The sequence below is a fragment of the Calonectris borealis genome, chromosome 1 (genome assembly GCF_964195595.1).
Source record: "Calonectris borealis chromosome 1, bCalBor7.hap1.2, whole genome shotgun sequence".
Taxonomy (NCBI): Eukaryota; Metazoa; Chordata; class Aves; order Procellariiformes; family Procellariidae; genus Calonectris; species Calonectris borealis.
Genome location: NC_134312.1, coordinates 46,191,730 through 46,208,216, shown reverse-complemented (window position 1 = coordinate 46,208,216; position 16,487 = coordinate 46,191,730). Strand labels below are relative to the sequence as shown.

Below are 16,487 nucleotides of genomic sequence, written 5' to 3'. Positions count from 1 at the left end.
AAATCCACCGTTTTCCACAGCCGACTAAATTGGTTTTCAAATTATACAACTTACCCCGATATTGTGCTTCAGTATTACAGGTAAATATCCCCATTCCAACAGCCCGTGTTCTTTCTTTGTCCCCTGATGGAGATCACAGAGATGGGAAATGCTTTATGGGGTTTTTTGTTTGTTTTGTGTGTTGTTTTTTTTAAGGTGGGAGGCACTAATCTCTGCTGAAGTAGGAATACTTTAAGATTCAGAACAACAGCCTGTACACAAGCCTGTCTTGAAGCTGACAGTTGTGCACGACAAAAAAACTAAATGTGTCTTTAAAATACTTAGGAGGACCATGAACAAATATAATTGCAAATATAGAAAAATAACTTTTTGTTCAAAAGAATAAACAGAGTTTTTGCCAAATAGCTGGACAGAGATAACATATCTGCCTTGCACTTAGCACCAGACAAGAAGGATGAACTGAGTATAAGGACCTGGAAGGGGTGAAGCAACAACAGCAACAACAACAGAAAATTGAGCTGGGGGGCCAGATTGGATTTAAAAAGCTTTCCAGCTCAGGAGGGGCAGAGAGAGTTCATGCATGGATAAACTCTTTACGTGGAGAAGCATTGCTATTTCTGTGCAAACACTGAAGAGCCTTTCTATCTGAAATGAAGGGTAGCTTGCAAATTGTCTTGAATTTCTCCATTCTGCACAACCTTTAGGCTAAGTCAGCCTTCTGCTAGGCGGGCTGAAAAATGTCACAGCTATCCTGATATCAAATCTCAGAGTCAGTCTTTTATTGCCTGTCAATGGGGAAAGTCTACCCAAGTCACAGTAACCAAGAAAGTGCTCTCTCATACTTATGAGATCAGAGAGTGGTGTCCTCTTTTCTCTCGGGGTGTTCCACTATCTCCTCTCCCCGTGGAGCCGATCCATGCCTAAGCCTCCCACCCCTGTATCTGTCTGAAGTCAAACTATTAGAAGTATGCCATCTGGAAATACAGTTCACATCAGTCATGTCTATCTTCTCATTAGGAAGCCACAGTACCCTTTTTAGTCCCTAAAAGTCCTGCATGCCCTGTAACAATTGGTTCAGTCTTTAGGAAGCACCAGAGCAGGAAGAGAGGAAAAATTCAATCCTGGGAAGTTTTCTTATTCCTCACACCTTCACCAGGAGAAAAGAAAGGAGGCATTTTCAGGAGGCCAAGAGTGCTGTTGGGCTGGAAGGAATCCACAGCCATTCATATCATTGAGGCAGAAAGTTTGGCAGCCTTGGGAGGAAGCCTTAAACAATGCAAGGCTTAGCAGCAGCTGGTAGTGGGAAGCTGTGCAGCCCTGACACAGGGCAGGAGAAGCTGGGAGCAGCTCAGAGGGCAGGCAGGCAATCAGCAGAAGCTCCACCTGCCCCACAAGACCCACTTTTGTATTTTCTGTAAAGGCAGACACAAGTAATGGAAGACAACTGAACAGGTGAATCTGCTGGATACTAACTACCTAAAAATACAGCTCTGTGGTCATTCCATGGCACCAATACATAAAGATAAAAGATTGCCATGTGTTCATTACTTTGAATAAACAAGTAAACAGACAGAAGAAGATTTTAAAACAAGGGTTCTCAAGTGGCAAGTGTCATACTTTACTGGCAATAATACATAGTGTAAAAATCATATATGTACTGTTTCTCTAGAGGACCATGTCAGCTTTATCTGTACTATGCTCTGGAAACCAGGCGTATGATGGCAAGACATTCCAGTTGGGTTTGGATAACAGAGACTAGGTAGACCTGCTCGAAAGAGCTGCAGGAGCAATAGATCCATCATCGGTGAGGGATCTGCAGTATCCCTGGAGCAGTGTGAGGAGGACATTGGATCCAATGAAGTGTGGAACAGTGCCAGTTTTTTGTCAGTTGAGGATCAGCTGCAGACAATTTAAGAATCACTGTTAACCCATCCATTACTGCCATCAGCAGCAGAACTAACATAGCAGGAGCTCTTAAAAGTTTGTGAAAATTCTCCCTGGCAATTACAGGACATGCCCTTAACAAAGCTGGAAAAATGCATTAAAGCTGTCTCCCTCACAATTACTCCTAGCCTGGTAAAGCTACATGAGAGAATTACTTGACTTTCAGGAGAAAGTCAAATATAGGGAAATTTGGCACGGAAACACCTAAGGAAAAAATACATAATAAAGCAGATCTTGGTTACATATGTTTCGAGACAAAATCCAACATCTACTTTATTTTTCAAAGATGTATGTACTATCAGAAATATATTCATTTTTAGAGGTCTTGCCATAAATAAAACCCATCTATTATGAACACTTTCCATAAGGAGGCACTGAAAGCATGTTATCTATAAGGTGGCTATAAAAATACAGTCAATTATCTGGAAATCACCAGGATTCTTCTTTCAACTGTTAGACAGCTCGAGGTAGAGCTTATTGCAAGCCTGGAGCCTTTGACATGAAATCTGTATTCCAGCACTGGGGAAAAAAATAAAAGAAGCACTTATGGAAACTGCTTTTTAATATGATATTGTGTTAACTGATTACATAAACCCTTCAAGTCAAGCAATGGTTTAGTCTCCCACATCATGATTAAACCATCTAGTGGAAATTGTATTTATTTTGCTTATAGGTACATTTCTCCTTTCCCCCTCATTCTATGTGTGTGTCTTTATGTATGTTGTTACAGTAAGACATTTAATCAAGCCCTTTTGAAGTGGTAGAGTGGAAACAGCTGTTTCTGACAATGTGCCGATGACATGGGGCTTAAAGCTGTCATGAGCTCCAGATTGCAAGCAGCACTAATATGTGGTTGGGATGGTAGTGACTTGCAGGTCATGGCACCTCCTTGAGGAATGCTTCTAAGCCAATCAGCTCAAGGTGGTGGCTCAAAGTCTTAAGGCTCGGGTGAGCTCTCTTTCATTTAATACTCTTGAGGTCATACTTCAAAGTGCCCTTTCTTCTCAAGAGCCATTGGCCATATGTGGGGGTTCTAGAGCAGATTTTTAAAGATTGGGTGCTCCAAGTTCAGACTTAAAAAATTAGAAATGCAGTTCTATTACACAAATGATGTCTTAAAAGTTGAATAAAAGCTGAAGCTTAAGTCAATATCTCACATTCTTGTAAAGAATGGCAATTTAAAGAGAGTTTCTGGATGACTGATTTTTCCACAACAAAGCGAGCTTAAAGCTCACATTTTAGAGCGCCTAACAACTTGTTAAAACGATTTCCTGGTTTGTGAACATTACAAGATGTAGGGCACCTAGAAACCATCTCTGAATACAGACTTTCCTCAGCAATACTCCCACTCAGAATAATTACTGCATAAATGTCTTGCTGTCCAAGAAACACACTTTCATTTCTTCATGCAACTGAATTTGTTAAAATTAGACTAATGTGATTAACATACATCCAAGCCAACATGGCTAGAACAAACACATATGTGCTTCTCACTGAGAAGGCTCTAAAACGATTTTGTTTTGATCATGGTAAACACACAATGTGGGAATGCATTTTTTGGAAAGTATTGAAAAAGATCCAGGGGCTAGGGAAGCTTGTCTCTGTAGGTTACCTATAGAGTTGAAGCAGGAAAAGAGAGTCCTGTAAGAAATGATTCATAGCAAATAAAAGTAGATTCCTTCTCCGAACTGCTTCCTGGATTCCTCTCTCCCCCTTGGCTCTCCAGAGGGAAGTCAACTCTGTGAAGCCTATTTGGAAATCAATAGACATAACCTTGAGAATGCTTGCTTCTTCAGTGGAGTTTAAGACAAATGATTCCCACCTCCACAGCAGCACTATATTCTACAGAAAATACTGTTCTTCTGAAATTTGACTGGAAATTACTTTCATAGAGGATAAATACACACCTACTGCAAATAAGGCCAATCATGAACATTATTAAGAGAACAATTAGTTCTAAATCTGGAATAATAATACTAGACAGATTTGTTTTTCCTTTGCACCCAAGTTGCATTTCAGCTGGTGCTGCTATTGTACCAAAGTGTTTTCATTCTTTTACACTCTGCAGAATGAAGATCTATCCAAAAGCAAAGATGACGTTCAAGATGTGGACATACATTTTAACACATCTGTGCTGTATTCAGTTGTTCCTTTACTGGGTATAATTTTTTTGCAAATACTTTATTCATTGTAATAAAGCTTTTCATGGAGAAAATAAACGGTATTTTCAGTATTTTTCAATCCTCTCAGAATTAGTTCAATGATGAATGAATCACCCCCAATACTACAAAAATTAAATCTGTCTATGTTTGCTTTCTTAAAAACAATGGCTTGCATGTTTCAGAGAAGTTACATTTCTCCTGTAACTGAATACTGTTTTTCTGGGGATGTTTTTAGCCTCCTTAGTCACAACTTTTATAAAAATGGATTAGTTGAATGAGAAATTGACTCAGACATGAAGGCATATTGGTTGCTCCTTGTTGTACCCCAATCTTGAGACACTGAAATAACAGGCAGCTTGCTTAGGAGACAAATGCAAGTGTGGAGATTGCTGTCTGGGAAAAAGCATTGAAATAGCCAACTAAGTAGCTCTGAAAGTCGTAACTCAGATGGCCATTTAAACTGGACTTGGGTGTAGAAAAGCTCAGCAGAGCAGTTTCTGGATCCAAAGGGCTTATACGTTGGGAAACAGGTGAGGAAGTAGTGTGTATGAAGTATTGCTTCATTCCAAAAGCAACAGGAGTGGTTGAGAAACCGAAGAAAGGAATGCAAAACAAAGCGAGACGCAAACCGAGAATGCTGAGAACAAAATTGGTCATGAAAGCTCAATGAGCATACAAATTTACTAACAATCAGTAAAAGATTGAGTCTGTAGTATTATTAACATCTCTTATTGCTGCTAAGGATGGTATTTTACAGTAGTGATATTAGACATATTACACAATATATAATATTTGTAAAGAAATGGATGCAAGAGAATGGAAATCTGAGTTTTGTTTCAGGCTGCGCTAGCTGTAAATCTCTCAGGAGCTAGGCACAGGTCTAATTCTAAAGAATAACTGATACTTTAGTTGTCTTGGTACAGTGAATAAGAAAAGAGTTGGTAACAGAGAAATGGATCTTCAACTTGGGATCTGGAGGAGTGATTGGGGAACCACAGGAGAAAAAAAAATCAGGCTGAAAAAAAAGCAGAGCACCAGTTTACTTGGGATCCTGATCCAAAATTCATTAATGTCAACAGGTACCATCTCAAGCACCAGAAAGGGGAAGGTTCTTGTTAAATAGATGCTTTTAGCACTTAATTGTCCTCGGAACAAGGCTGATCCACTTCAGCGCTGCCACAGTATTCTCACTGAGAAGGAATTTGGGAACAGACCTCTTAGCAACTAACATTAAACAGGTTGCACAAAGTGTATATATATGGAACTGTATGTATGCATGCATCTGTACATTACATCACTTGCATACATCTAGTATTTTGAATTTTCTATGAAGAAATGTTTCTAGATCATTAGTGATGGATACAAAAAAAAAAAAAAACTAAAATCCTTCAGCACTATATTTTGCTTAAGGATATTTCTTTAGCATCTTGACTCACATGATTTTGCTGATCCTTCGTATTCATAAGACAGTGAGAGGATACACAGGCTATATCCAAAATAACAAATTAAACTGTGGGCATTTTCAAGCTATGAGGATGGTTCCTACATAGCTCTGGACTGGGCCACTGCAGTCTCTCAGACAGTACCTGGGCACAATCTGAGAAGCTGGTTGGATCAACACTCGAGAATAGTTCTTGGCACATTTAATGTACCAGTACAGATGTAGCTGCAAAGTACACAGGATTTCACTAATTTGCATTCCATAGTCCTCTGGAAAGATCGGGAGCTTCTGTCTTACCATGTCTGCATTATATTGCTTACTACCTAGAAAACCTCCTCGAGTGACTTATTTTCCTCCCACTCTGAAATTATCATGGTAAATTTGAGAGTTAATGTTGTGGTTTAACCCAGCAGGCACCTAAGCACCACACAGCCGCTCGCTCGCTCCCCCCACAATGGGATGGGGGAGAGAATCAGAAGAGTAAAAGTGAGAAAACTCGTGGATTGAGATAAAGACAGTTTAACAGGTAAAGCAAAAGCCGCTCACGCAAGCGAAGCAAAACAAGGAATTCATTCACCACTTCCCCTCGGCAGGCAGGTGTTCAGCCATCCCCAGGAAAGCAGGGCTCCATCACGCGTAACGGTGACTTGGGAAGACAAACGCCATCACTCTGAACGTCCCCCCCTTCTTTTTCTTCCCCCAGCTTTATATGCTGAGCATGGCGTCATATGGCATGGAATATCCCTTTGGTCAGCTGGGGTCAGCTGTCCCAGCTGTGTCCCCTCAAACTGCTTGTGCACCCCCAGCCTCCTCGCTGGTGGGGTGGGGTGAGAAGCAGAAAAGGCCTTGACTCTGTGTAAGCACTGCTCAGCAATAACGAAAACATCTCTGTGTTCTCAACACTGTTTTCAGCACAAATCCAAAACATAGCCTCATACTAGCTACTATGAAGAAAATTAACCCTACCCCAGCCAAAACCAGCACAGTTAATAATAAGAAAAAAGAAATGTATGACTACATTTTTATTTTCATTCTTGAGAGATTGCATTTGTACAGTCGTCAGACGGTTGATGCTGCCAGTGAAAACGGATACAACTTTCCCACTCTGCATCATTAAAATATTTTTAAAAAGACGTGAACCATATGCATACTATGCTTAGCTAGAAAGTTAAACTTTACCATCTTGAACATAAAAGTGAAATTATCTCTTAAAGAAAGCTGAACAGCAGTACCTATTAGATTTTAACTTAAACTAATCAAAGGTAGAAGAAAGTTGCTATAATAAACTGTTCTGATGATCTTATCCTGCAAAAAGGATACTTTGGTCTTAGCACGTAAAGCTTGTCAGCAATACGTAGAAATACCTAACTTTTAGAGTACCACTGCCATGAGCTAGAAGCCCTCAGTTACTTCCAAAGTTCTCTGAGAAACATCATGCATATAATCATATTCATATATGGTTATATACAAATAAATATATTTCTGAGTTTCTGAGAAACATTTTGAGAGTACAATGAACCACAGAAAAGAGAAGAGGAACTGTACGAACGTTGAGGCAACTGAGGGAATTCTTTCAACATTAAGGTATCCACTTAGAAAAAAACCAAAAAGTCTTGCATCTGAAAGCATAAGGAATCACAAAGTCTAAATTGTTATCTCACAAAGTCTGAATTAAAGAAATACATAGATTTTGGAGAGGTTTTTTTAAGAGATGGTGTGAAAGTGAATATTCATTCATATGAATAAGTTATTTTGGGGTTTTAGCATCATACTTTGGTTAGCTTGTTTTGAGTTTTAGCTGGTGTTGCTTTTGATCCTCTGGTCTGAAAACTCTTTCATTTTAAGCCTGTATTTTTTTTTTTTTACTTGGCTTTGTTCTTTTTTTTTTTTACTAAAATTGCTAACTTGTATCCTCAAATTTGGCACTATAGACTTCTGCGACAGGAATGTGTTCTAGATTTGATTTATTGCGTAGACAAAGTATTAGGTATTTAAAATAAATTCTGCCCCATTTATATTCATGAGTGTTTTTTTCCCAAAATGTGAAGGTAATTGAAAAGAAATACAACATTGAGTAAAAAATGGTAAAAAGAAAGTATTTTATTTCTTTAGTTCCTGATGCAATAAAACTGGAAATGAGCTTTTCTTTTTAAAAAGGGTCTGCCACATACTCCTACGTATTTCTGCTTCAAGAAATAAGCATTTCTTTGCCAATATACAACAAACTCAGAGGTAAATACCTCTGAGGTAAAATCATATTTAAGTCTGTTGAACAACAATGTTTGCCACAAGTTCATGACAGAGGAAAAGGCATAAATGTATTATTTAAAATGGCTTAAACAGTGGATCACTGAATAGCCTTTCATTCTCTTTTACTAGTGAAAATAGATGGAATTAGGAGAGCTTTCCAAACTTAACACATTTAAAAGTAGATAAATAAATCTAAACCTAGAAATCTTTTCCAAGTATGTTAGCCAAGTAAGACTTGTTACTAGAACACTTCATTGAGGTAACTTGAAAGTATAGTGATTGGTTTGACAAACGAACAGCTTTATCTGACTATCCAATAATTAACCATTAAAAGAACGTATATAATATAGGCTGAGAGATCAAATGCTCCAGCAAGAAGTTTCTCCTCAATGCAAAGGGTTCAGCACTGTAGCACGTTCATCAACTTAAGTAATGGATATCATTAAGAGGGTACTTACATTAGGTCTTAATCCTGCTGCCATTTTGTAATACTTCTCAGCTTCTTCATTGAGACTGGCTTGTCTATCAGGACAGAAAAAAACAATATAGTTACACCTCATTTTACACCTCATTTGGCTTAAAAAAGAAACCATACCTAAAGAAGCATAGCTAAAAACAAAATACTGCAACTATTCCCCACTGTTTAAGGATATTAGCCTAACAAATGCACAAAATATGTTAATCTAAAAGATTTTTTTATAGTTCAGAATATCCATTATCACAAATCCTCTTTGCCTACCTTATTTCTTTTTAGTTCTGAAATTATGTTAGTACACACTGGAGAGAAATGCAGAAGGCCAAACACCCATCTGAGGCAAAACGAGAGACGTACCAGTCTTCACCAGTGAAAAATTGGCTAATTTTTTGTAATTAGCCATACTTTAACAGTAAATTATGAAGCTGTAGATTATACAATAATGCAGTTCCTTTCTTTGTGCCTCCCCAAGAACACTATCATTCCAGAAAAGAAAAAAAAATCTGAGAATACAATGATTTCTCAAAAATAGATTTCCATGATTCAGGGAATTCATTCAGAAAAGAGAGTTCTGATTTCAACGTTTACTCACGTCAGTCTGAGAGGGGATTTAAACTTAGATCTCATATCCCAGGGGAATAAGATGAGTTTCTAGGTACCTGAAGCAGTATCAGCTCACCTCTTTTTCTTTTCCTTACTAATATAAGTGGCATTTACATTCTCCTAGTAGTTTAATTTTTATTTCTTCTCCTGAGTTTTCAGTTTAATGCCTTCAAATGAAAATGCAGTATGTTGCCAAAGAAATCCATGCATATTTTTGTCTCAACAGGCCCTTTTTATCTCTTCTCTCAAACTCCTCTCTTCTCCTTTTGTCTCCACCTTCTTAATTTCCCTCAAACTATTCATTTTGGTTACTGGCCCAATGAATATCAGTTGATCACATACATGTCATGAGAAAGATGGTAAATATGTAAGAACAATGAAGCAGGACTATCAGGCAGGCTACCTATCTTCTGCTAAAATTATCTGCTTTTTTTTCTATGAAGAGTTAGGTCTCTTCATAGAAGAGTTAGGACGGGAGATCTTCAGCATATTTGTGTTTGGTATGTGATTACAGATGCATTTCTGTGATATAAAATGGAAAAATTAGAAAACAAGGATAACACTGAGTAGGGTTGGTTGTTTTTTTTTCTTTTTCTTCTCCTTCTGAGAACAGTTACTAGTTCAAAGAGTATCAATCAACTGAGCACTTGTATCTGGAGATTTTACCTTGTTCGTTACATGAGCTTTTACATGCTTTTGTTGTTCAGTGATCAAATTGTGTTTTAATTTTATATTTCCATCCACCCAAATTTTAAACATTAGTCACATAATACATGCTAGGTAACTAATCCCAAATCAACACATTTTTACAGTTATTGGTCTTGGGAGGAGAAAGGGAGGAAGGATAATCCCTTTGAAGTTTCTCACATAATTCACGTGAAAGCTGAAACCACTTCCTGACTAACAATTTGTCAAGTAGAACCTGGTTTATACCTGTTAACTGTTTTAAATTACTTTGCACATGTATCATCAACTCAGTGGTTGCAGTGGTTAGAAACGATTGAATGTCTAAAAATATTCATTTAACATGCTTCTGAATCACTCCTGCTGGGCATTAGTAGCACTTGAAACGACTGGGAAAAAAAAAATCTCATACTTCCGAATTTCAGGATTTACTACAAGGCACATAAAATGAAACATGTCACAGAGCTTTTTTTTCTTTTTTGCACAGAACTGTCAGGAAACAAAGCATTTCTGAACATGGTGAAATTCTGCACCATAAACAAGGTGCCTTACCCAGGAGGCAGATACAGACGGTACACTTCACCTCCAAAAAGTGTTGGTGGCATGTGAACATGGAACAAATTAAAATCCTGTCCCCTTTTAGCCCAGTGGAAATACATGGCTTGTTTTCGTCCCACACGTACATCTTGAAACATGGATCATTAATTCCTAAGTTGAAATCAGTTTGAATTTATAGATCTTCATTAAAAACAGTTTATAGAAATGAATGCACACCACACTAATCTGGTCAGGGAAATGCCAGTTCCATTTCTGGAGCATTCAGCAACAGTTCCTTTAGTTAAGATACGGCAGAATTCTGGTTCCCATTTTCACTGGAAATCTAAACTAGAAATTCATTATGTTAAGCCCTGGACTGGCTTTCCCTTGAGAAAAATAAAAGGCACAGAGGTAGGAAATTGCAGTAACCCTATGCCACTGAGGAGTAAAGGACTCTGGATCAATGTCAAACAATGGAAGGACACTACTAAAGGAAACGTAATTCACATTAGACTAAAACATTAGATAAAATGTTGATAATAAAACAGAAAGGAAGGAAAGGAAGCAAAGAGAAATTTGGAAGACAGAGTCCTTTTCATAGTGATGAGCTATATTTCAACTTCTATCCTAAGTCTTTTCATGAGAACTGACCTTGAAAACACATCTGATTTCCCCCATTAACACCTAGCATTCAATCTTATTTAAGGGACAAAAATGTCTTTTCTTTTTATTCTCTCATATGTCTTAACCTGAGCCTCCAGACCTACCAGTTCCCTGTATTTTGTTCCAGCTGACTGCTAGTGATACCTCACAAATGCGCTTGACAACACATTGCTCTCAGGTTCTCCTGACACTCAGTTATATTCAGCTTGCATTCATTTTGAATCTTTATGTTGATCACTGGAAAAAATATCGCTTTAAGAGACAAACACCACCAAAGCTGACTGGTTTAGATACATAAACATGTGAACGGGAAAGGGTTATTTTTAACCTGCCTATTGCTTGGCATAAGGCTTCAGACTGTTGGTTTTTTATTTTTTTAAGTGAAATCATGGATGTCAGTCCAGCTATAAAGAAGTTTTCTTCAAAGAGATTCCTATTTTAAAATACTGAATGTTGATACTTGGCATTCTTAATGGACCTTTTTGTGTCACAGCAAAATCATAATCAGATTCCATACATGTAACCCTTCATTCACATTTTTTGTTTTACAACAGTTACAAAATTTACATAGACTACATGCTTAGCCTTACACACATACATATATATATTTAAGCACTGGACAGTAATTAAAGAAGGAATAAAATCTGTTTAGGCAATAATATAGGGTGAACTTGTGCCTATGAGACTGTGCCAGGACCTACAGTCTGTGTTCAAACAGTCAGTGTACTTTAGAGAGCCAAAATACTCTCATAGAAATTCACTGAAAAACAAACATCATGTCATGTAGTATTGCTCTAAGTAGACTTCTGTTTTCAAATAGCAAATAAACATGCTATAACTTCATGTAATATGAACGTTTCCCACAACAATCCACTGTCTTACAGAAGCATGAAAAAAACAACTATTCCTATAAAATGTGCTTTTAAGCAAAGCTCTTCTTCCGATGCTTGTTTTCATCTGGAGACAACATGAAGTTCTTTTCCTGTTTCTGATCAGGTGCCACCACACTGCCGTTCCTCATTCTGAAAGTAATCATCCCCTAGCTCACAGGAAACCGATCTCATGGCAACTCACCTCAGTATACAACTACAAAGTGAAACTTAGCACTGTTAATACATGACTCAGTCACTGAAGCTACAGCCACCATATGGCATTATAAATAGATGCTTCACTACATTCCATTAAAATGTATCTAGCTTTGCTGAAAGGCTTCCAACTGAGGCTATAAGCAAGAGCACAGCAAATACTACAAAAGTAAAACACATGACCAGTTACTGTTTTAAGAAGAACCACCCAAACAGCTACCTGACCCTTGAATGAAGCTCTCTGGAAAACAAATTTGTTGAGAAAACAAATTTTACAGGCAAGTACTATGCAAGTTAAAAGTTACCAGACTGTTGCAAAGAAATTAATTACATTCATCCCACATCTCACCCGTATTACAGATGATTTGATTCATCTGGCATTGCATTATCAGGATCCTACAGAAGTCATCGAGGCAAAAAATTAATAACTATGTTTGTGTAATTAGGAACAGGGAGACCTCTCAATAATGCAAACAGAACTAACCCATTTTTTTTCTTGACTTTAGCTTCAGATTTAGTCACAACGACAGGAAGTAAACAGTGTTGGAATACCTGACGGAGCAGTCGTCTTTCTTGTGACTGCTAAATTGAGAACAGGCTATCTATAAATACAGCTATTGCGTTTGGACACAGTTAACAATTCTGTTGCAAATTTAAGAAATTTGTATTCCAGTCTATGCCTTGCTCAAAATTTTCAAAACTTGTTAAATTTTATTTAGGTTGCATTTTAATTTAAACATTTTTCTCAGAGAGTAAAGGGATTAAAAAAAAGGAAAATATTTTAGCACTAGAGTAGAAAAATAAATTGGACTTGGAGGGAATGCTGTGATTGCTTTCCATCCAAAGCAGCTGTAACCCAAATTTGAAAGAATTTGCCTGCAATTCTAAAGAAATATCTACATGTTTCTGAATCTGGTGACACTCCTTGGGCTGATGTGGAAACAGGAGTATGACAGGAGGGAAAGATGATTCCTTTCTAATTCAACAGTACATTACTGGGTAGAATGTTTGGTCTGAAATAAAATATTAGAATTTACACAAAAATCTAAATTGCTGTTATTACCTCCTAGTCATTTTGGACACCTTGCATCATTAATATCAATTTCTGTCTCTTAATTCACAACACACCACTAAAATTTATCCCTTCTCTCTCACAACAGTTAATTCACTTCCATGCCCTGTGAACTTCTATATTTTCTACCTCACAGCTGTGCAGTCCATTCAAAATTCTTACTCACTTACCAGTCACGGTACCTAAAGAGCAGTTGGTCACCTACGTGAAACTATTATATTTAATAATTTCAGCCTTTCATTTATGACTGTGTTTAGCATCCACAGTTTCTAGCTGTGTCACTGTATGCCAGTCTGAGTACTCCCTTCTTTCCTTCTTCCTTTCTATCTTGGTATCTGCTTTCCTCTTGGGATCACCTCAGCTCTCAATCATTCTAAATATCCTGAAAATCAGCTTCTTCTGAAGTCCCACAGATTCATGATGGATTTGTAGCTGCTCTGTCCTAACGTGTGAATATGCATTCCCCTTCTCCAAGAGCTATTATGTAAGCAACATATTGAATACATTGCTAACTAATGCAGTGAAAAAAGGCAGACAACAGAATCATAACCTGTCGGATCATGACACATGCAGTTTTAAGCAAATACTTGGCAGCACTGAATTTAACCTTGCCACCCTGACTCTTGCTAAATTCTCCAGACCACTTTAGACTCCCAGAGAATACTAGGAAGACATTACGATCTTTCCCAAAGAAAGCTGAGAATTTAAGTGAAAATTAGACCAACTGGGTATCCCAAAGGAGCACAGTTGGATCCTAGCTAAACTAAACCACCGGGCCTTTTTTTGGTTTTTAAGAGTTTGGGTTTTCTTTTTTTTTAAAGGTTTTGGTCTTTTGTTTACAGCTAAAATAGAGAATGCAGTTTAGAATCATTGAGCTCAATGCTGGTCAAAACCTCCCAAAAAGTGTCCACTCCCAACCAGATCAAGTAGGGTAACCACGTCTGATGTACAGTACAGCAGCATAGCTCTTACTCTGAGAGTGAGAAAACACTAATATCCCGATATAAAGACTTCAAGACCTGGGATGCTTCAGTCAGTGCTCACAGAGAAAGTAGGAGATTTATTAAACCTATTCCCAAAATAGTATTGATCTACGCCACCACATTTTAAAATACCCACAAAAAAAAAATCACACCATTAAACCATCTTCTACAACACACTCACTGAAATCAGGAGTCTGACACACTCTATACCCTTCTGGATTCAGCTTTCATGCCTAACTTGCTATGCTTCTGCCTGTTAATTTGTTTCATTAACCTAAATGTTTCAAATTACTGAATTCTATTTTGAGAGATATCATTCAGAAAATAATCGGGAGGAAGGGAAGGATCCTTAAAATAGCTCATGCACCTTTGGCAGGTCAAACTATTGTTTACCAGTGAACCATTTGTCTTGGTTTCCTTTCTAATCTACAAGCAGTGAGAGTTATTTCTCAAAGGGCGTTTTGGGGCTTATTTCAAAATCCTGGTATAGAACCCTTCATTTTGAAACACTTGGCTGAAGCTGATTCTACCTTCTCTTTAATACCATTTTCTTTTCCTTTCATTGTGTATTCTAAATGTTAAAAGTATAAACAGCCAAGTGAGATATCTTCATTAGAGAAATGTTCTCAATAACTGTTTTGTACTAATTAAGTATATTTTTTATTTCCTTTTTCAAGCATTTTCTAAGCATAGATATAATCTAAATGAAATCAAGTATCCTCACAGCTGTTAAGCGGACAATAGACAATAATTAGATAGTTATCCTAGAAATAAGCATGGAGGATACCTATTACAGTAATGTGAGTTTAATGATAATGTTCAGGCAGAAGCTTAATGTTACTGAATATCCAGGTCTGACAGCTTTAAAAGGAAAAAAAGAAGTCTAAAATTTTATTCTATTCAGATAGGAGAACAGAATTAAATATAAGACTACATTTAAAATCACAGATTCTGATAATATCATTAAGTGCTCCTATGAGTCTCAAAGTCATCATTAGCCTGGGAATATTTAGATTTCTAATTATCGTACTGTTCCCTACTGATATTAACATAAAATGTGATATTTTCAATATTCTCTAGTTACATCCAGATCAGAAATACGGTCTATTATTCGCAGTTGCTATGCACCCTAAATTTTTAAAAACCAGGAGAAAGGAAATCCCGCAGAAGGTTCTTCACAAAAGAAATGTTTCTTCTTGTATGCAAGCAAAAAGGATTACCTGCTTGTGAACAACAGAATTTTTAAAGGTAAGAAATTAATCAGAAATAGAAAGTGCTAAATCTTGCAACAGTTTCACTCCAACTCTTTTTATCTTATTAGCAATATTGAATTGTTCAAAAGACTTGCTGGGCTTTAAAAAGAAGCCTGTGTAAGCAAAGGTTATAAAGACTTTTTTTCTCCAAAAGAAGGGAGGAAAATCAAGTAAGGGAGATGTAAAAGAACTAACCTGAGCATATGGGCCGCATTGAAAACAACATCAAATTCTGTATTATCAAGTTCAGCTGCTTTTTTTGCCATCTCAGCTGCTTCTATCAGTCGGGATTCTTCCAGGAGGAACTGACCTACGATGGAGTGCATGAACGTGAGCCCACAGAAAACAACTGATGGATAATACTTCAGACAATATAGTTAGGAAAAGGAATTACCAAAACTGAAAAAAAATCAGATGTCTCAGATTCAATGTTTAGTCATTTGTTGATCTGCTCTGTATTTCAGTATCTTTAAAATGTAGTGAATATAGAAAAAATGCAATAAATATGACAGGTAATAACTAACTGCAATATTTGTAGAACATATTTATGAATAGTGAGAAGATACAGTAAAACTCAGCCATCAAGAAACAATACTCCCAGTCCCCGAGAAGCTTGTCATTTAAGAACTTGCCCTTCTGCCTATACACTGATCTTCACTTCCTCAAAACAAAATGAAATAAAATAGCAACTACAAATTAAATATATTCCCATTTTAAAAGCATATCTCAAAATCACATAAAAATATATATTGTTATATACATGTATGCAAACATATTTCTTCAGCTTTAGAATTATAAATGATACTTTGCTTTAAAATGATTATATAGACATATACCTTGATGAACTGGTATTTTATCACATATTTCAGTAACACTGAGAGAATCACACAGGCAGCTTTTTACAAGTTTCTCACATAATCCTTACACTTCACATAAAAAAATAGAAGATGGCTAAAATCAAGTGACTGAATTTTTACAAATGACATTATCATAATCATTAAACCAAGTTAAAACTGAAAAGATTAAAGAATTTAGCATTAACCAAACTTTAACTAAAGTACAGTAGTTTCAAAACAAAACACATAACAACTAGTAGGACTCTACAAAAATGAGTTTTCCTTTGAAGAAGAGGAAAAAAAACCACTTTGGAAGGTACTCAAACCGCCTTATTTCTGCTCCTTTTAATGATTTTTTCACACCTAATTTGTAAAATGTGTTATTTTTGGATCAAGGACCTTTCAAAGGGTTTCAGCCGTCTAGACTCTGTGTCTACTAACTTTATATTTGGAAAAGCTATCTTAAAGTATGGTGATTACACATTCCAGCATCCCATCC

The 16,487-nt window shown here is 36.9% G+C and overlaps 1 protein-coding gene across 1 annotated transcript in view; it reads right to left on the bottom strand.

The window, feature by feature from the left end:
* Nucleotides 1-16,487, bottom strand: part of TMTC2 (transmembrane O-mannosyltransferase targeting cadherins 2) — a 267,707-nt gene that overhangs the window by 14,274 nt on the left and 236,946 nt on the right. Inside the window, exons 10-11 of the mRNA XM_075150599.1 lie at nucleotides 15,348-15,462; nucleotides 8,256-8,319 (exon numbers count right to left, since the gene is read on the bottom strand). Coding sequence (XP_075006700.1) covers nucleotides 8,256-8,319; nucleotides 15,348-15,462 — 179 coding nt within the window. The remainder of the gene's footprint in view (nucleotides 1-8,255; nucleotides 8,320-15,347; nucleotides 15,463-16,487) is intronic.